Source organism: Schistocerca gregaria, chromosome 5, assembly GCF_023897955.1.
Source record: "Schistocerca gregaria isolate iqSchGreg1 chromosome 5, iqSchGreg1.2, whole genome shotgun sequence".
Classification (NCBI taxonomy): domain Eukaryota; kingdom Metazoa; phylum Arthropoda; class Insecta; order Orthoptera; family Acrididae; genus Schistocerca; species Schistocerca gregaria.
In genome coordinates, this window is record NC_064924.1 from 214087343 (window position 1) to 214106554 (window position 19212).

The 19212-nt window shown below is 41.0% G+C and overlaps 1 protein-coding gene across 3 annotated transcripts in view; it reads right to left on the minus strand.

Moving 5' to 3' along the window:
* The window catches only part of LOC126272379 (uncharacterized), a 136957-nt gene that overhangs the window by 2715 nt on the left and 115030 nt on the right, over positions 1-19212 (minus strand). For 2 of the 3 annotated variants that reach the window (XM_049975192.1, XM_049975193.1), the window contains exons 9-11: positions 17159-17257; positions 10307-10368; positions 1509-1829 (exon numbers count right to left, since the gene is read on the minus strand). In XM_049975192.1, coding sequence (XP_049831149.1) covers positions 1509-1829; positions 10307-10368; positions 17159-17257 — 482 coding nt within the window. The remainder of the gene's footprint in view (positions 1-1508; positions 1830-10306; positions 10369-17158; positions 17258-19212) is intronic. The other variant, XM_049975194.1, reaches the window with a different exon arrangement.

Genomic DNA, 19212 nt, shown 5'->3' on the forward strand with positions numbered 1-19212 from the left:
TTATGGTCTCCCCAGATCTCCAAATTTATCAGTCTGTGATTACTTCACTTGGGGGTGTCTACAGAAATTGTGACACTGAAAGACACAATTGATTCATAAATCAGAAGCATTCCTGTACAGATGATTGAATGTGCTGTGAACGATGTAAACTGCATATTGTCTGAGTCTCAATGTAAGAATGATGGCCATTACAGGATATTGTTTTCATAACATGAACAGTGCATGAAATGGCAATCTGTATGGGTTTTGTCATTGTGATTGAAAATGTTATCCTCAGCTTGTTTTGCTGTATCAAAATTGGCCTAGTTTTCTGCCACACCCTGTAAAAGTAATGTACTCAAAGTGGTACTTGGAGCTATGTTTCTGCTGTGGGTAATTATACAAAATGTGTCATTTGCTGTTTTAATTTTTGCGAGAATTCTCTACTTACACCCTGACTAATAAAGAAGATATTTTAGTTTTCTTTTTAGCTCTTTAATTATAACCAAAACATCACAATGAGTTTGCTTTTGTGTCCAACAATTAAAAACTAGAATGATATCTTTTCTGAATGATAAATTAGTGGTATATGATTTTTTACAACTTAGCTGAGTGCTACAACATGAACAGCAAATAGTTAGAGCTCTCAGGTGATGGAATTAAATACAAATAATGAAAAGAATACAAAGCCAGTTGAAAGTCACATTAACAAAACTGAAATCATTGCTCAGCTTTTAGACAATGTTCCCCTTTAAAGTTAATTAACAAAAACACATCTACATGTCACAGTTTTAGCTGACTACTTCGTCCTAGCACTGTAGCCCAACTGGTGTGATTGGGTGTATAAGGTGTAATGAATGTGATTACGAGGGAAGGGAGGGAGGGGTGTGTTGACGGAAGGAAGACTGATAGTTGAGAGGGAGAGGGGGCAAAGGAATGGGCTATGGCACCTAGGAACCCAGCCTGGTGAGAGCAAGGGAAGCTACATGAATCACACAATGAAGTGGTGGAGCGATTTGGGTAAGAAGGAGAAGGACGGGAGGTGGGTGGAAGGCAGAGACTGTAGAGTGTGTACTGTAGTTGTCAATAGATTAAGTGATGTAGGAGGCATGAGGACAGGGCTTGAGGTGGGGAGAGGTGTGCTAGCAGGTTTTCTGAGCTGATTGAGGTGAGAAAGAGGAGAGCTAGCAAATATTGAGGCCACAGAGATGCATGACCAAATGATGTACAGTAAGAAGAATTCCAATCTGTTTAATTCAAGTTACTGCTGCATGTCAGGATACAGATAGCAAAAGTGCAGCAGCCATTGGTGTCACGCACATTTTGTTCAGCTGCACATGTTTCCATTGTATGCTCAATTATGCTCTTGCTCACAATTTGGTGCTGGCTGTTATTCCTGGTGGACAATTCGGGCAGATGGATTTTCCAGTATATTATCGTTTACTCAATTCTGACTTGTAGTGAAACACATTTCTTAACCCATATTTAAATAAAATTAAGCTAACATAGATCCATTTGTTAGCAATTACCTGAAGAACAATTTGAGACAGTTCTGGATCAGAGGCACACACCTCTGGGTTTAGTGTCTGCTTCAGTGGACTGTCATTGGAGCTGGAAGCTGCATCTTCCTCTAGATTCATGCTCTGCTTCTTCCATGTACATATATCTTCATATGTAAAATCAGTTCGTGCAGATCCTTTGCAGGATTCTTCCTCATGGAATTCTGATGTTACTACTGTTTCCTCTGTCAGTGGCACAGGCATGCTGGCTGCTGTTACTATAAAGCAAGTATCTGATATGACCTCTGTTCCGGAATCATCTTGCACACCCTGAATATTGGTAGCTGTTATCTGTTGGAGCAAAAACACGTTAAAGATGGTACTAAGGCTTCAGTGAGGTTTTTATATTGCACTGATTATTATAGATACATATTCTTTTCAGAGGGTGCTGCTGGCCATTAAAACTAAGCAAGGATAGCAAATAACAGAAGTGTAATTATTGTACATATGAAGCAAACTAGGAAGAATAGACGATTAAACTTTCAGGTGATTTGTGGATGTATAGAGTGTGAAATTTAGTACAGAGTGCTGCCAGCTCTGGCAGCAATATTGGTTTTAACTTGGCTGGGTATCACGGTGACAGATATATTTAAATGATTCTTCGATCTGTGGCAGCAAGTGAGGTGGCACAGTGGCCAGCACACTGGACTTGCATTCAGGAACACGACAGCTGAAATCTGCATCCAAATATCCTATATCCTGATTTATGTTTTCTGTGATTTCCCTAAATCACTCCAGGTAACTGCTGGGATGGTTCTTGTGAAAAGGAATTGCTGATTTCCTTCCCCATCCTTGAAACAATCTGAGCTTGTGTTCCATCTCTAATGATCTGGTTGTTGATGTGACATTAAACAATAACCTACTTCCTTCCTTCTTTTCAAGTCCACATCGCAGTTAATGAGTCTCAGTGCCAGCTAGTGGTGGTGTGCCAGTCCCTTGGCAACCCATGTCTAGATGTTATCAATGGGTGATAGATCTGAAGAATGTGCTGGCTAGAGCAAGTCAAACACCCTTTTTATCAAAGTAGGTCAGAACAGCAAAAGCAACATGCAGCTATGCATTATGTTGTTGTAAGAGAATGCCACAAGAATCTTGAATATATGGCACAGCTGCCAACCTCAACAACCAGTAAATGTAAAATCGGCTGTCCAAATTGCTGGCTTTGCAAAACACAAGTGAATCGTTTCTGAGTCTAGCAGACCCACACATTCCTAGATCACTACAGCCATCTGCTAAGACAGGCTGCATTTTTTCTTTGCATATGACTTCTGCCATAAGCTATCGATTCTGCCACACGACTGGATACCAGGATACTATAGTCGCTGGTTGTCGGTTCAAAGAAGGTAGCTCAGGCTATTAGCAATGCTTCCACCAACCCGGCTTTGTTCCCAGTCTGGCTCTTCTTCTTGTGGTGTCACCATATGTTCAGCTCCAATCTTGCAGCATGATCGACACACTATTTGGTGACAAGTTTGGTGTCGAAACCTCACTGTTGAATTAATAGTCATGCCTATGGAGACCAGTGACTAATTAAAAGTTTGTGCCATAAACATTCCGACCAGCCTGTGTTCTGCACCCACATGCATACCATCTGAGTCCGCCCATCATGCCATGTAACCTTCACTCCTGATCTGCCCCATCAATATTTCCTGGAAGAGACAATTAATGGTCTGCCCATAACCTTCGCTCTTGATCTGCCCCATCGATATTTCCTGCAAGAGACAAACTGTTGATCTTTGAGACTAACTCGTGCCCCTTCTAACCATGTGTAGATACTGTTCTTTATACATCATCCATCAAGTCCCATTTCACTATCTTGTATTCAATATAGCAAATTAGGTATGGAAAACTTCCCACACTGGTGACCTGATGATAAAAATTGACGACTTAATTTTCATATTTGGTATGTTGTTGGCCGCCTCGTCTCATTAGGCTTGCAGACCCACTCCCACCAACTTGTAAACCACACCAACAACTTCTGTTTGCATGTTCTCACTCCATCGTCTCACAATATCATCATCAACCTGTCGATGCGCCTTGCAGAGCTGGAATGCTGCAACACTGAGCTGCATGTAAATCATGTGCCGACATGTCCACCAGCAGCCCAAATCCTGGTGTCAGCCTCAGCATCTGCCGCTGCCACCACTGTTCATATTGGCCCCGACTTGTTGATGTCCAGTCCCCTGCTGGTGCCACTCCATCTGCTAGTGCAGCAGCCTGCACACCACTCTTCAATCCCCAAGACCTGTGACTGTGGTTTTTCTCTGTGGACACCATCTTTGCCGGCTGTGGAATCACCTAAGATGCCACCAACTTTGCTATGGTGATTGAGCCAATGTATGTAATGGAGATTGGCAACATCATTTTATCACACCCTGCCACCGACTGCTATGACACACTCCAGCACCACCACCTATTACAACACACATGGTTGTAGATGCAGCATGTCTGGGTCCTCCTTTCCACTGAGCGGTGTGGAGACTGGCAACTCTTGTAATTCCTGCGTTACCTCTAAAGTCAGATCGAGCCACATGTGGTTTCTAATGGTCCCCTGTACAGCATCTTGCTGGCTCACCTCTCGGTCCCGATACAGACAGATGTGGCTTCACACCGACCTCTCCCTCACTGACGTTGCCAGCCTCACTGACAGGGTGCATGAGGTGCTGGTCTCCCTGGCTGCCACCACCATTGCCATGCTGGCTACTGTGGACGAGCGGTTCTAGGCACTTCAGTCTGGACTGCTACGGTAACAGGTTCGAATCCCGTGGCATGGATGTGTGTGATGTCCTTAGGTTAGCTAGGTTTAAGTAGTTCTAAGTTCTTGGGGACTGATGACCTCAGATGTTAAGTCCCATAGTGCACAGAGCCATCTGAACCATTGCCATGGGCTAACACCCCCCCCCCCTTGGTGCATTCAACTGACCATCACGCCACCCTCCCTGCCATGAACTCATTTGCCTCACTGCTCAGCTTTCTGCTAATGACATCACCAGCCACTACCCCATCCTCTGGCCTAGCCAACACGGCAATGCTGCAGGCAACCGTGGGCCGCCATGATTCCAATTGCCACCTTTCCCGCCGCAGCACTAACTGTCTGTGCAACGACAGCTACTGCCACCACAACTCCAGCCACCTGCTGACACCTCTTGCTCTGCTGGTACCACTACCAATTCAGTCTGGACACAGCGAACTTCAAGCATCTATGCTCTTGTCACCCAAACACAAACAACTAGCAGGATTAGACACACCCGGCTGCTCATCAGTCTCGCAGCACTTGTTCGTCTGACACGCTCACTCCGCCACACCTTTCCTGAGCAACACGGCTACGAGTTGTTTATCTTTCCAACGCATCTTGTAGGAGACCCTTGCATCACCTCAGCCATAATCCTGATGGCAGTGAATAAGTCTACCATCACTAGCTATGGCATACATTATCGCGTCCTTGACCTCAGCCTGCAATGGACCTCTCCCGAACATTCACCATCACTGATGTTACTGACCCCATTATCAGAGCAGACTTCGTCGGCTATTACCACCTGTTTCCTGAAGTTGCCAACCAGCACCTCATTGATATCAGTACTGGAAAATCAATGAAGTGCACAACTTGTTTCACTGTTTTCTTTGATGTAAAGCAGGTGGCACATTTCGGCCCCTATACCAACATCGTGGCAAAAAATAGTTGCTCTCACACATCCACTGAGTGCACTTCAGGTGGTCTGCTGGCCACAGCCCCTATGACCGCATAAACTCAAGACTCCCAAGGGCAGGTTTGAAGAGCTGTTCGTTGTCAGCATGCTGCGTTTTTCAAAGAGCCTGTTGGCATCCACCCTTCCAGTTGCCAAGAAGGAGGATGGCTTCTGGTGCCCAAGAGGCAATTACCAGAAGCTGAAAGCACATACCTTCCTGGAACGGTACTTGGTGTTGCTCACACACAGCTATTTCTTGTGTGAAGCTACAATTTTCAGTACAATCGACTGCATCAAAGCTTTCACCCAGACTCTGGTCACACCCAAGAATATCCAAAAGTTTACCATCATCACCCCATATGAGCTCCACAAGAGTTCCTTCACTACATTTGGCCTCTGAAATGATGCCCAAATGTGGCAGTGATCCTTGGATGGCATCTTGCGAGACTTGCCCTGCTGTTTTGCCTACTTGGACAACATGCTCTTTCTTCCATGATGCCCAAGGAACACCGTGAGCACTTGTGCAGTATTTTTAATGCCTCCGTGAGCACCTATACAGTATTTTTTAATGCCTCCATGATGCATCATCATCAATCATCATCATCATCATCATCATCAATATGGCAAAGTGTATTCTTGGTGCCAGTGAGGTGGATCCTGGGTCAAGTCATTTCTGCTGCTCGTTCATGTACCCTGCCCAACAAGGTGGAGGCTGTCTTCGAATTCCTGTCCCCAGAAACATTCAAGGACCTCTGCAGCTCCCTCAGCATGTTCAACTTCTTCCATCACTATCTGAGGAACCACAGCTATACAGAAGCCACTCATAATGTACATTCATGGCCCTGAAAACAAAGGGCAACAAGCCAGTGCTGTGGATGCCAAAAATAAAAGACAACTTCTCTGCCACAAATCATGACTTGGCTGCTACCCTGCTTGCCAACCTTCATCCACCCAAGCTTGCCATTGAGGTTGACACCAGTGAGACAGCCATTGGTGCTGCCCTGTAGCAGCATACCAGACACCTGGCAGCAACTTGCTTTCTTCACCGCAAGCTCTCAGCACTCACTGGCACTAGAGCACATATGACAGAGAGCTCCATATCATCTACAAGGTAATCAAATACTTTCAGCCATTGGTGGAGGCCCAGCACATAATCACATCACGGTCTTCACCAATCGCATGCCTATAACATCTTTGCAAAATGAATTTGACCAGTGCTCCTCATCAATTCCGGCAGCTGTCTCATCTCCGAATTTACTACTGACATACATCAAGTCACTGAAACTGATGTCATTGCTGATTGCCTCAGCCAAATCTGCACCGCTGCCTCTTCCCTGGATTGTAAGTCACTTAGGACCATGCAGAAGGATGACACAGTACTCTCCCAACTACACCTGGATGCTGCTTCCGGACTCTGCCTTCAACATACGTCAGATCTCGACTCAAAAAGCAGTATTTGATATGTGCTCATTCCTGCGTACTGCCTTCTGGAAGGCTACTCTTGGCTGGTTGCCCAACATGGCACACACCAGTATGGGTGTATCTACTGCTCTGATGATGGAGCATTTCCTGTGGCTAGGTGTTCAGAGGGACTGCAGGATCTTGGTCTGCATATGTCTTGCCTGTCAGCACACCAAGGTTGGTAAATGCTCCTGTCGCTGCTTTCTCAGACATCCGGCATTGCTTCAGTCACATTCACATGGACATTGTTAGCCCTCAGCCTTCCTCTGACAGCTGCTGCTACCTCCTACTCTCACTGCGCATTCCTTTTTTTAGCACTGTAAAAATCAGCAAGTGCCCCTCTACAAGAATCTTTGAGACTAATTCATGTTCCTTGTATCAGTTCAGCGTCTAGAAAAGTATTATTTTCTTCTAATCATGTTTAGACACTGTTCTTTATACATGTACTACCATGGCTCGTTTCACTACTTTGTATTCAGTTTAGTAAACTACTAGAGAAATCTTCCCACAGTACCATCCCTTAACACCAAGTGAAGTGCTGGACCACAATGACGATGAATGCAATCTGGCAATGTTGCTTCTCCTCAGAGGCTCAAGATACATGTAGTGGCTATAACAGCTCCACAAGACCAAGTGAACAGTCTGTCCTCTTCGGTGCTAGTCGTGTGAGGCCTCTGAGGTCCTGCATGGGATTAAATATGTTGTTCGTGAACCAATTGCTTCCATATTCAATAGGAACCCACCGATTCCACATTCACTAACAGTTGTGGAATCACAATCAATGAGAGCGGCAACATTGCATAATGATTGACCATTATCTTCATAGTCCACAATTCTGCAGCTATTGAATTCAGATATATGTTACTCAAAGCTTAACAATTTCTTCACAAACAACCAAAATACAAATGTGATTTCTGAATGTGAAACCTGCAACATAATATTTCCTTGCATACAGAATGAAGATTGCATTGCCCACAACTCATCACCAGTAATGATTTCTTTAAGAAAATGATGCTCTTTTGAAGTGTAGTGCATTAAGTGATCCAAACTTGCCCTTATTCACTGACCCTGGTGGTTGTCTGTCAAGTTTTTGGGCACCCAGCAGTGAGCATTAATTTTGTTAAATTTCAGCGTGTTATGAACAGTATCGTACACTGCATCCCAGGAAATGTTGCGCTGCTGCGTGCGGTGTGTGTTACTTTCCAATCTTCCCCGCACTTTCAGTTTATTTAAAGGTACATTTATAAAAGCATGATCTATTATTATTTCTGATGATTTAGTGCTCCTTGTTGGGCTATTTACATGCAGCTTCATATTATATGTACTTACAACATCATGAAAACATTTTATACAGCTGCTCTGTTTCAATGTACTTATATTACTATTAAGTATGGAAAGTCCTTAGTAGCATTGCCAAGTAGTACTTCAAGTTCTATTAGGAAATATTTTATCATAGAGCTTGGAGAACAAATTATATCTAATATTAGACATTTGTCGCCCTGAAAATTTATTTGAATTGCAGCTGCTTCAAAACACATTCCTACAGTTTGTAACTCATACTGCTCTCCACATACAATGCTACTGCCAAAGGATGACACACTGTTTATACCCCTGTAAATGGTACATTTTTATTTCATTTTCAGTCAGTCCATGCTCAACTGTTATGAAGATATTTCGTACCTCTGCAACAAGCAGAACTTGTACCTTCTCTGCTTTCTTTATTGCACATTGAACATTTTGATGGAATATTCATAATGCATAATTAGTTTAAATTTCTTTTCTATGTTCTATTTTGTTTTGTTTTACCTGTGGATATCAGAATTCCTGGTCTTTCAGTAGTGCAGCTCACTCCCTTTAAACTTAAATGCCCTTGGTGACTTTGTCGAAGAAGGGTCCGGAATAAAAGACACTTTATCACAATATTTGTGAGCCATAAAGTTTTATCCATTACTTTCTCTCTGAGCTCAAAGTCAACATTAACTTTGAAACTGTTATTAAGCCCTTTTGTTTTAAAGCTTTTAAGAACAGTCTTTTGCAGGAAGCTAATGACATTTTCAGGAGTTGTGCCTCTTTTGACACGGCTCAGGTGTAGCCATACTCTTTTTCTCACCATACAGCATTTCTTGTTCATCTCGCGTGCCAACTGTTGTCTTGATACTGGTTTAGATTCAGCATTTTTAGATGCAAAGGAATTCTGGGGTAGTGAGTCCACATTTTGTTTGGTGCTTACTAGTGCATTTTTGTATGAATTATTGTGTTCTTCAGTCACAGTCTCAACATACTTTATCCCTTCAGTACCCACAAAGATTTTTGCTGCATTCATTGTCAAAATATACATGTCTTCTCCTTTTCCTGTGTACTTCCTGGAAATGTGCATCTTCATTTTTGCAGAATTTCTGTCTGTGGAATTCGTAAGATTGTTGGAACTATTTAGATCATAAAACTGATTTGTTTCAGTTTCATTTGATTGTTTTCTGTTTACATTTGGAGTGTGTGAGATTTAACAGCATGTTTTTGTTTATTAATTATGTTGGATTGTTTTCTACTTACATGTGAACCACATCCTTCTGTAGTGTTGCATTGCTGGCTCTCAGCTAAATGTTTGGGGAAATCATATGCAATACATAAAGAACTGTTTTCTGCAGCTTGTTGAAATCTTGAGAGCTCTGACCTGATGCACAACACTTTATATATTTACTGTTTACACTTTGGTTCTACAAGAGTTCATGTCATTATCTTGCTCACGAATTTCTGTTCATCATTTCGTGGAATCATACCACACTAGAATCACTACCCACACACCGCATGCTGTTTTCAGGGGTTTCTTAACTTCATTTTTCAAAGTACTCAGATGACCACAATAAATATTTTCCTAATCCAGCATTTGAATTGATAACTGTGACTTTTGCATTTATTGAGTTATCATTTGATAGTACGAAATCTTGTTGAATTAACAACTCCAATTAAGTTGGCCCACTTGTTAACACCATTTCCTAATGTTTTAGGTTCCTGTCTTCCTTTTTCTCCAAAATGTTCAAGGACTAATCTCTTCTCACAGGCATTACAATGAAACTTAATTCTCTCTTTAATACACCACAACACGAGCTTCGCTGTTACTGACGCCTACACAGTCATCGTTAAAGGATTTTCTGTGCCATAATCCACACAGCACAACTGTTGCATTTGGCCAGTGCAAACATACTGCCAGGAGGTGAAAATCTCAGAACCGCAGATAGAAATTAAAATACTGTCTATTTCTAGCTTTCAGAATTCTAGCTTTCTTTTTGAAGGTAAAATAGAGGAAATATTGGGGTGTAACAGGAAAGACAAGTCACACAGAAGCCACTCTTAACCCACATTGTCTGAGGAGGAAAAAAGTAGGTAGCAGTATAAAACAAGGAAGGGGGTCACAGATTGAACATCACCAGAATTGATTTTTCTACCCCTTCACCAGAAATGAAGGTGTTTGGGCCTTCCAACTTCATTAAAATTGTTATCAGAGTAACTTAAAGAATGACTTCAGTATTCAAATCATACGAAATGGATGGAAAGTGAATACTTCAGTTTAATATTTTATTGTAAAATTAGTTCAGCCTATTCTAAATGAAAAGTCATACTTGCCTCCGTTTCTGTTGGTGCCAGTAAAAATTGTGTCATGGTTTCCCCTGCTTTGGACCCAAAATCTGTATTGAAATAAGAAAAAAATGGCATCAGCATATTAAAGAACTGTCAATAAATACTAAAATTAAGAAAGTAAGTTGGAAACCTGTTGTGTTGGCGGAAGAGCCAACACTGTGTTACTAGAGGAGGCCAAAATGCACGCGTTTTAGCTCACGCAGGCTGGCGTGAGTAGGGATGAACTATACTGACGTGAGGTCTGGAACATGACAAGGAATGATTGTTCAGAAAGCGGATGTAATTAGTTTCATACGTAACTTTAATCCATTAATGATAAATGTCGCTCTTGACGGTACATGATTTACAATATTATGTGTTCAGATTATAGTAACTGAATATGGCACCTTGCTAGGTCACAGCAAATGATGTAGCTGAAGGCTATGCTAAACTGTCGTCTCGGCAAATGAGAGTGTATGTAGACAGTGAACCATCACTAGCAAAGTTGGCTGTACAACTGGGGCGAGTGCTAGGGAGTCTTTCTAGACTAGACCTGCCGTGTGGCGCCGCAGAGTGTGAAATCACTGATAGTGGTGACACGCGGATCCGACGTATACTAACAGACCGCAGACGATTTAAAGGCTACCACCTAGCAAGTGGTGTCTGGCGGTGACACCACAAAATCAATTCAAATTTAACTTATTCAACATTGACCTACTGTAGGGGGGGGGGGGGGGCTCTGAGTTTTAAGGGACATTTCCCTCCTCTTTGTCTTCCTTTAAATTGAGTTTTGTTTCCAAGAAAATAACTCCATAGTTTCACAGCTTGAGTTTCAGTAACTTCCAGTTCTGATTTTGATTACTCTTCTTCACAAATAACTGATGGTTACCATGTGTTCATAGTGTGTGTCTTCACAAGCATTGAGTCTACAGTTAATTCTTCGTTCATTCTAAATCCTTGTTGAAAAATAAACTGTTAACTGGTGATCTGTAAAATGTAAGTACACTACGTACCTTATTTCTTTTGGTTTCACTTCTTATGCTCAGTAAGAAAAGGTCAGAAGGCATCAGAAAATTATCATATCTCAATCAGTAACTGTTTCCTGGGGCAAAACATGTGGTACTGACATTCCGGCTTGGACAACAATTGTCCATGTCAGATAATATGTATATCATATGAAGCATAAAAAATTGGGTACTGTTTCTGTCTTGTACAGACAACATTACAGAAGCGAAAATGAGCTTACTATCTCGCACTGCAGCCATTTCCTTGTGCCCTTGCAGCTTCCATCACCATTCCCCGCACTAACCCTAAAAATAGCAAAGGAGACGTGTTTGCATATATAAGGCTAGCTCTCATTTTCCCAATTGCTCTATTATGGTACCAAAATGAAATGCATTTTCAACTCAGTACTTGTTAATCTTACTTATGGCTTGGTACTATAATTTTTTGTACATACAAACGTTTCCCCTTTTTGTTTAACAGGTTCATAATATTACATTTGTTTTATCCATCCAGCTATACTATTTGTTTTGTCACTGATGGTCTGATAGACCTAACACACCTGCAAATATTTCAGTTGTGCTCTCACTTCTGTTTGTAAGTATTAGTGGAGGTCAGGTACGGAGGTCAGGCAATACTGGTCAGCAGTCATGTAATTTTTCCCTAAATGATGAGAGATTGCAGCACAAACATACTTTCTATCATTGTTTGCTCTCAACAATTAACCATTGAAGTAATGAAAGGTTATTTCCAGCATAACAATAAAATACATGTCACCATCTACTCTTTGAGAATAGTAATGTCTACACCTGCTCAATTTATTATGAGTTTCTAAGCATACAATGAATTAGGTTTGGTAAACATTCACACCAGTGAATCAGGAGCAAAAAAGAATTATACCTGGCAATTAGATATATGTACTAGGGCATTTAAACCATTGGTTTTTGGAAATAGTGTCAAAAGTTAAGTCACATCATAAACCAGATAGTAGATTTGAAGATAATCTCTCTTGCAAATAATTTGTATCAATTATATGAAAGCGTGATGTATGTTCTTTCAGACATGTCCAAAAGAATGGACACCATGCAGGATCCGCAGCTTTGATACATTATATGTAAATTGAAGTTGGAAAAGGGAGAAGGAAGAGAAAGAAAAGAAAAGAAAAGAAAAAGAAAAGAAAGGAAAGGGATTACTGATGTCAGCTGCATCAGGATGTTATGCGGAATCAGCGGCGACAAGTGAAAATGTGTGCTGGACTGGGATTTGAACCCAGGATCTGCTTAACAGACACTGCACATTCATATAACGGATTCACGTAGATTGGCAATGGGACCATCTTCTTCAGTGCAGGTGCTCAAATATGTTCGCCCTTCTGCAGGAATCTCAGTGTAGCAACAGTGGAGGAAATGGAGAGGGTGTGCGGATAGATCACGTTTGTTGGGAATTATGGGCCATGAGGCATGCCCAGCTAGTTCACGTGGATACGCTAACACTGCGTCCTGGATGGCGCAGTGATTAATGCACCTGCCAGAGATCCCAGGTTCAAATCCCAATCTTGTACCCATTTTTACTTGTCGCCGCTGATTCCATGTAACCTTCCAGTGCAGCTGACATCAGTAATCTCTTCCCTTTCTCATCCCTCCACCTTCAATTTACATGTTATTTGTGTCAGTTTAAAAAAAGTTGTTAGAGCAGGAGCTATTTTGTAATTACTTTTATAAGCACAGTTTTGTTCCCTGCAGCTACACTATGTTACATATTTTACTATATGATTCATTCATAAAAATCCTGAAGTTTTACAAGATTCACATTTTAGTGGTTTTGGTGGGTGTCTGGCAGTTTTATTTACAAAGATTTATTCAATCTTACTTTGTTAACCTACAATTAAAATGTCAACTTTCAACATAACTTAGACCTCTGGCTATGCTACGATTTTGTATTTACATTTGTTGGCTTTGCAAACTCTCATCCAAACTATCGCCCTTGAGCCTAAACTATATCTGCAGATATGCTACACATCAGTCTGTCAGCACGAAATACATTTCAAAATATAATATGGACGCAACAAAATAATGTGTTCTGTTCTGTGGTTGTTTTGTTCACAAATTTAAGGTAGGTACTATTTAATAATATTTGGATTATTACTCCGAGATCACAATAAACTTAGTTTACTCATCGTGAGTTGTAAGGGAAGACCTGTAATAATTACTTGAGAGAAGGTGACCTCTTTAGGCAAGATTGCCTGTAAATAGTCTTTATGGTCGATTATCAATTTCAGTAAGCATGATTACCACCTTCAGATCTGTGAGTACATTCATACAACATGAAAATATGCAGTCATAAAATGCAGACATAAAAATAGAAGGTGCATTTTAATAGCAAAACCCTGCTACAATGCACCTTGTAAAAAGGTTATTGCATGTCTCCTATACCAGCTGCAAGTACTCTTTCTAAAACATTGCCAGGTGTGTAAGGGACAAGATGAACGATGCAGCAGCAAATGAAGGTCAAAAGCACAATGTATATAATAATTCACCAAATGCTCATGTCTAATACCACACACTACTGTGTAATTCATTGCATTCATGGCACTGGTAGACTGGCAGGAAAATTTACAGATAGCACTGACAAAGTGTCACTAGTATATCATGTACTTCTTACTTAAAATTATTTATGCATTTTTCGAAGAGCACCATTCCTGTTACATGTCAATAAAAGATTCCTAAATCCCTTTTTAAAAGTTATTGTAAAGTACTTACTAAAAATTATTCTTATAACTTTCTGAAAGAATACAGTGGTATCTGACTGTACGTTTCTGTATGTTACCTGTGTACAAGAACATTGTACTCAATAATAGCGTGTAATAATATGCCATCTTGCACAGTACAAAGCAAAATACATTAATTAGCGAGCGAGGTGGCGCAGTGGTTAGCACACTGGACTCGCATTCAGGAGGATGGTGGTTCAGTCCCATGTCTGGCCATCCTGATTTAGGTTTTCCATGATTTCCCTAAATCGCTCCAGGTAAATACCGCATGGTTCCTTCCCCATCCTTCCCTAATCCAATGAAACCTGTGACCCCGCTGTCTGGCCTTGTCCCCCTAAAACAACCCAACCCCCAACATTAATGGTCTAAGATCATTGTATTCAATAATACTGTGAAAGCTGAAATCTAGATTGCACACAGGAAATATACAGAAATGAACAGTCAAATGGCAGTGTATTCCTGTTGCCTCACAAGCCAGATGGCGGGGTAGGGTCGGGAGTACACCGTCCTCCACAGCTATGTCCAACGTCGTGTGCCTCCCTTCCCATTGTCTTTTGCAGCCTCACTACACAACAACAATGTGGCATTTCAAGGTGGGGGGGAATATGCTGGTGTAAGCTGTCGCCAGCACAGCAGGTGGCAGAGACGTGAGAAAATCAATAGCAGGCGCAAACAATGCACCTATCAGGAGTAAGGACAAAATACTCGAATAATCCGTGCATGTTTTTTCCCGAATTTTAGGATGAAAAACTGTGGTTATTCAAAATATTGTTGGTACTGCTCTGCCTCCAACAATACATCCCACTATACTATTGCATTGTTGCGGCCTCAGTCTGTGACGCATCAGTAGCACGTTAGGAGTGAAGTATTAACTTCTTCAGACTTGTTAATTATGGCTACAAGTTCTCGTTATCGCTTGTACACTGCTAAAGAAGAAGTGAAAATTATTGAAGAAGCCGAGAATATTGGAAACTGTGCAGCAGGATGAAAGTATGACGCGAGTGAGAGTTGTATTGGCGACTGGCAAAAAAATAAACTGCAGCTTTAAGAAACTAATAGTAACTACCAGGCATTTCGCGGCCAAAAAGTGAAGCATCCGGACCTTGAGAAAAGGATCTGTGATTATGTAGATGAGAAGTGGCAATATGGATGAGCGGTGATGAGTGAAATGTGACAGCTTAAAGCATTATCTTTAGCCAAAGAACTAGGCATTACCAGTTTCAAAGCTAGCTGGGGCTGACTATCAAGATTTTTCAACTGAAATGGTTTAGGATTCTGGAGGACAACTACTATCGCTCAGAGGCTTCCAGGCGATTACGAGGAAAAAATAGTGAATTTTCATCGTTATGTGATAAATCTGTGCCGTAAACAGTCCTATATATTATCGCAAATTGGTAATGCGGATCAAACGCCAGTCTATTTTGAGATGCTGCTCGACAACACAGTGAACAGGAAGGGAGAATCCAGCATCATGATACGGACTGGTGGCAGTCAGAAACAAAGATGTACAGTGATGATGTGTGTATGTACAGTGACGTTGTGTGTAACTGGCAATGAACAAAAGCTACCACCTTACGTGATATTTAAAAGGAAAACTATTCCAAAAATATCATTACAACGCATACCGGTTTTAGTGAGAGCCACTCCAAAAGGGTGGATGGACAATGAACTTATAATTGACTGGGTGACATGTTTGTAACGTCGTCCTGGTGCATTACTGAATTTACGCAACATGTTGGCCCTGGACAGCTTCTGCGGACATACAACTATGAAAGTGAAAGACAAATTACAAAAAGGGAAAACTGACTTGGTCATTATCCCTGGAAGCCTAACATCCATCCTACAACCACTAGATGTGTGTAAAAATCAACCATTCAAAGCTGCACTTAAACAGCGATATATGCAATGGATGGCTGATGAAAACTATAAGTTCACACCTAGTGGAAAAATCGAACAGCCGGATATGGCCCAGATTTGTGAATGGGTGAAAAATGCATGGGACTCCATTCTGCAACCACTGGTGGAGAAATCCTTCAAAAAAAGGGAATCACAAAGTCACTGGATGGAACAGAGGATGACGCTCTATGGGAAGATGGTGAAGACGACAATGATTCTCCCGCTAGTGATGACGAGGAAAGTGATGAATAGAGTGATAAGAGAGGAAATGTACCAGTATTGACTAAAATATTTTATTGCACATACTGTATTAACAAATTCTTAAACAAGATAATTCACATTTCTTGTTTTGCTAGTGTAGGTATGCGTAGAGTCCCAGCTGGCAGTGATAATGTTCCCAGCCGCCCGCCCGTCTAATGGGCCAGCCGGCCAGCTGCATGCCGCTGGCCGCCCGCCTGTTGGCTGGCCAGCTGCAAACCGCTGAATCAATTGTGTTTTAACGATGTATCAACATGTACATCAGTGATGCTTCAAACCAGTAGTTATTATACATACTTTTGAACACATCATAACACTGGAACAATTTTTTTGTAAATAAAACAAATTTTTTTAAAAATAATTTTTTTTCCTCTTCCTCAAAATTGGTGTGCACGGATTATTCGAGGGCGTGGATTATTTGAATATGTACGGTACTTAACGGGACTTTTACTTCACCAGCAGTGAGGCTAACGTGGACTACTACGGATGAGCTTGTACCAGCACACTTGGACTATCTTAAGGTAAGTAACTTTTTGTTCTGGTTAATAAAGAACCCTGTTAATATAAGAATGCAGTTGTGTTATAGAAAGAGGATACTGGCCACCAACAACATCCTCTCCTTGCTTCTCATGGTGCAAGCCTACAGTGACAACGAGATGACACAAAACTTTTGCTAGAGAAAGAGCAAGAGCTCAAAACCTAGTGTAAATAATGTATTCTGTTGCATGTTTCTAAGTGCCACACATAAGTCAGTTCTAGGTGAATGACTGCCTTTCCATTATTTTATGTATTATTTCATCCTGGAATTTCCATTGTTGTTAGAAAGTAAATAGTTTTATGAACTTAGAAATTGTTTTACTACAATCACTACAGTCCCAGACTGTTCTATCATTTTATTTATATGTAACCTATTTTTTACAAAGTAAAATTTCTACCTTTGTTCATGAGATCATTTATGTCCGACCGTCCTTCAGCAGTTATAAGGGCTGATGGAGGTGGTAAAATGTTCATTCCTTTTGCAGATGTGTTTCCACCTGCAAGTGAAGTTCCATATGAATGCTAATTACAATAAAACCGAAATTCACTTGAAAAGAATGACAAACATAGAAACAGAACTGCTGAATAGTACTTACATTCAGGAGTTGAAATTCCAAGTACTGATAATACACACACATAGAAGTATAAAGGTAAAAGTCTATCCTAGCATTCCAAATAGCCCCATCCTCAGGGTGGAGAGGAGAGTTTGGAAGGTTAGAAATGACTGGCACGTTACTTACAACCTAGGTAATTTAGAGCTGTTCATTCACTCTGTTTTTGCATAAGTTTATTTACAAATTAAACAAAGTAGGTCTATAGTTCAATTTCTACATTCCTCAAACCAAATTCAAATAGCAAAATAAGATTATATATATAAATAAAATAGAAAGAAATTTCCACATGGGAAAAATATATTAAAAACAAAGATTCCAAGACTTACCAAGCGGGAAAGCGCCGGTAGATAGGCACAGTGAATAAAACACAAACACACACACAGAATTTGAGCTTTCGCAACCGGCGGCTGCTTCGTCAGGAAAGAGGGAAGGAAAAGGAAAGATGAAAGGATGTGGGTTTTTAAGGGAGAGAGTAAGGAGTCATTCCAATCCCGGGAGCGGAAAGACTTACCTTAGGGGGAAAAAAAGGATAGGTATATGCTCGCGCACACACACACACACACACACACACACACACACACACACACACACACACATCCATCCATACATACACAGACACAAGCAGACATATTTAAAGGCAAAGAGTATGGGCAGAGATATAAGTCAAGGCGGAAGTGTGGAGGCAAAGATGATGTTGAATGACAGGTGAGGTATGAGTGGCGGCAACTTGAAATTAGCGGAGATTGAGGCCTGGTGGATAACGAGAAGAGAGGATATACTGAAGGGCAAGTTCCCATCTCCGGAGTTCCGCTAATTTCAAGTTTCTGCCACTCATACCTCACCTGTCATTCAACATCATCTTTGCCTCCACACTTCCGCCTTGACTTATATCTCTGCCCATACTCTTTGCCTTTAAATATGTCTGCTTGTGTCTGTGTATGTATGAATGGATATGTGTGTGTGTGTGTGTGTGTGTGTGTGTGTGTGTGTGTGTGTGTGTGTGAGCATATACCTATCCTTTTTTTCCCCCTAAGGTAAGTCTTTCCGCTCCCGGGATTGGAATGACTCCTTACCCTCTCCCTTAAAACTCACATCCTTTCATCTTTCCTTTTCCTTCCCTCTTTCCTGACGAAGCAGCCGCCGGTTGCGAAAGCTCAAATTCTGTGTGTGTGTGTTTGTGTTTTATTCACTGTGCCTATCTACTAGAGAGGAGCTTTTAAATAAGAGCAGTAGAAATACTTGACAAGCAACTAGGAGAGTATCAGGCTGGATTTAGGAAGGGAGGGTCATGTGCAGAACAAATATTAAACTTAAAGAACATAATAGAAATTAGGAATATCAGGAACTTAAAATATGTAATTACTTTTGTGGATTTTGAAAAAGCCCATGATTCAATTGACAGAAATGCACTGTTTGATATCTTAAAAGAATTGGGACTCAATACTAAAACAACTGAAATAATTAAAGCAACTTTGACACATACAGAATTGAAAGTAAAATTTAAGGGAAAGCTCTAAAGATCATTTGACGAAGTCAGGTGTCTGGCAGGGAGATGGTTTGTCATCCCCACTTTTCAATTGTGTGTTAGAGAAGGTAGTTCGAGAATTGAGGAAGGCTATCAATAGTAAAGGGATTCAACTAGGAAGAAATCTAAACAAGGTCACTTTCGACTGTTTAGCCTTTGCAGGTGACATGGCATTGATTACAGATTTGCTAGATAATGCCCAAGAACAAATAAGAGAACTGCAAAAACAAGCAGCCAAAGTAGGACTACAAATATTATTTGAAAAAAAAAAAAAAAAAAAAAGTTCATGACAAACATCAGTGATTCTCCTCAA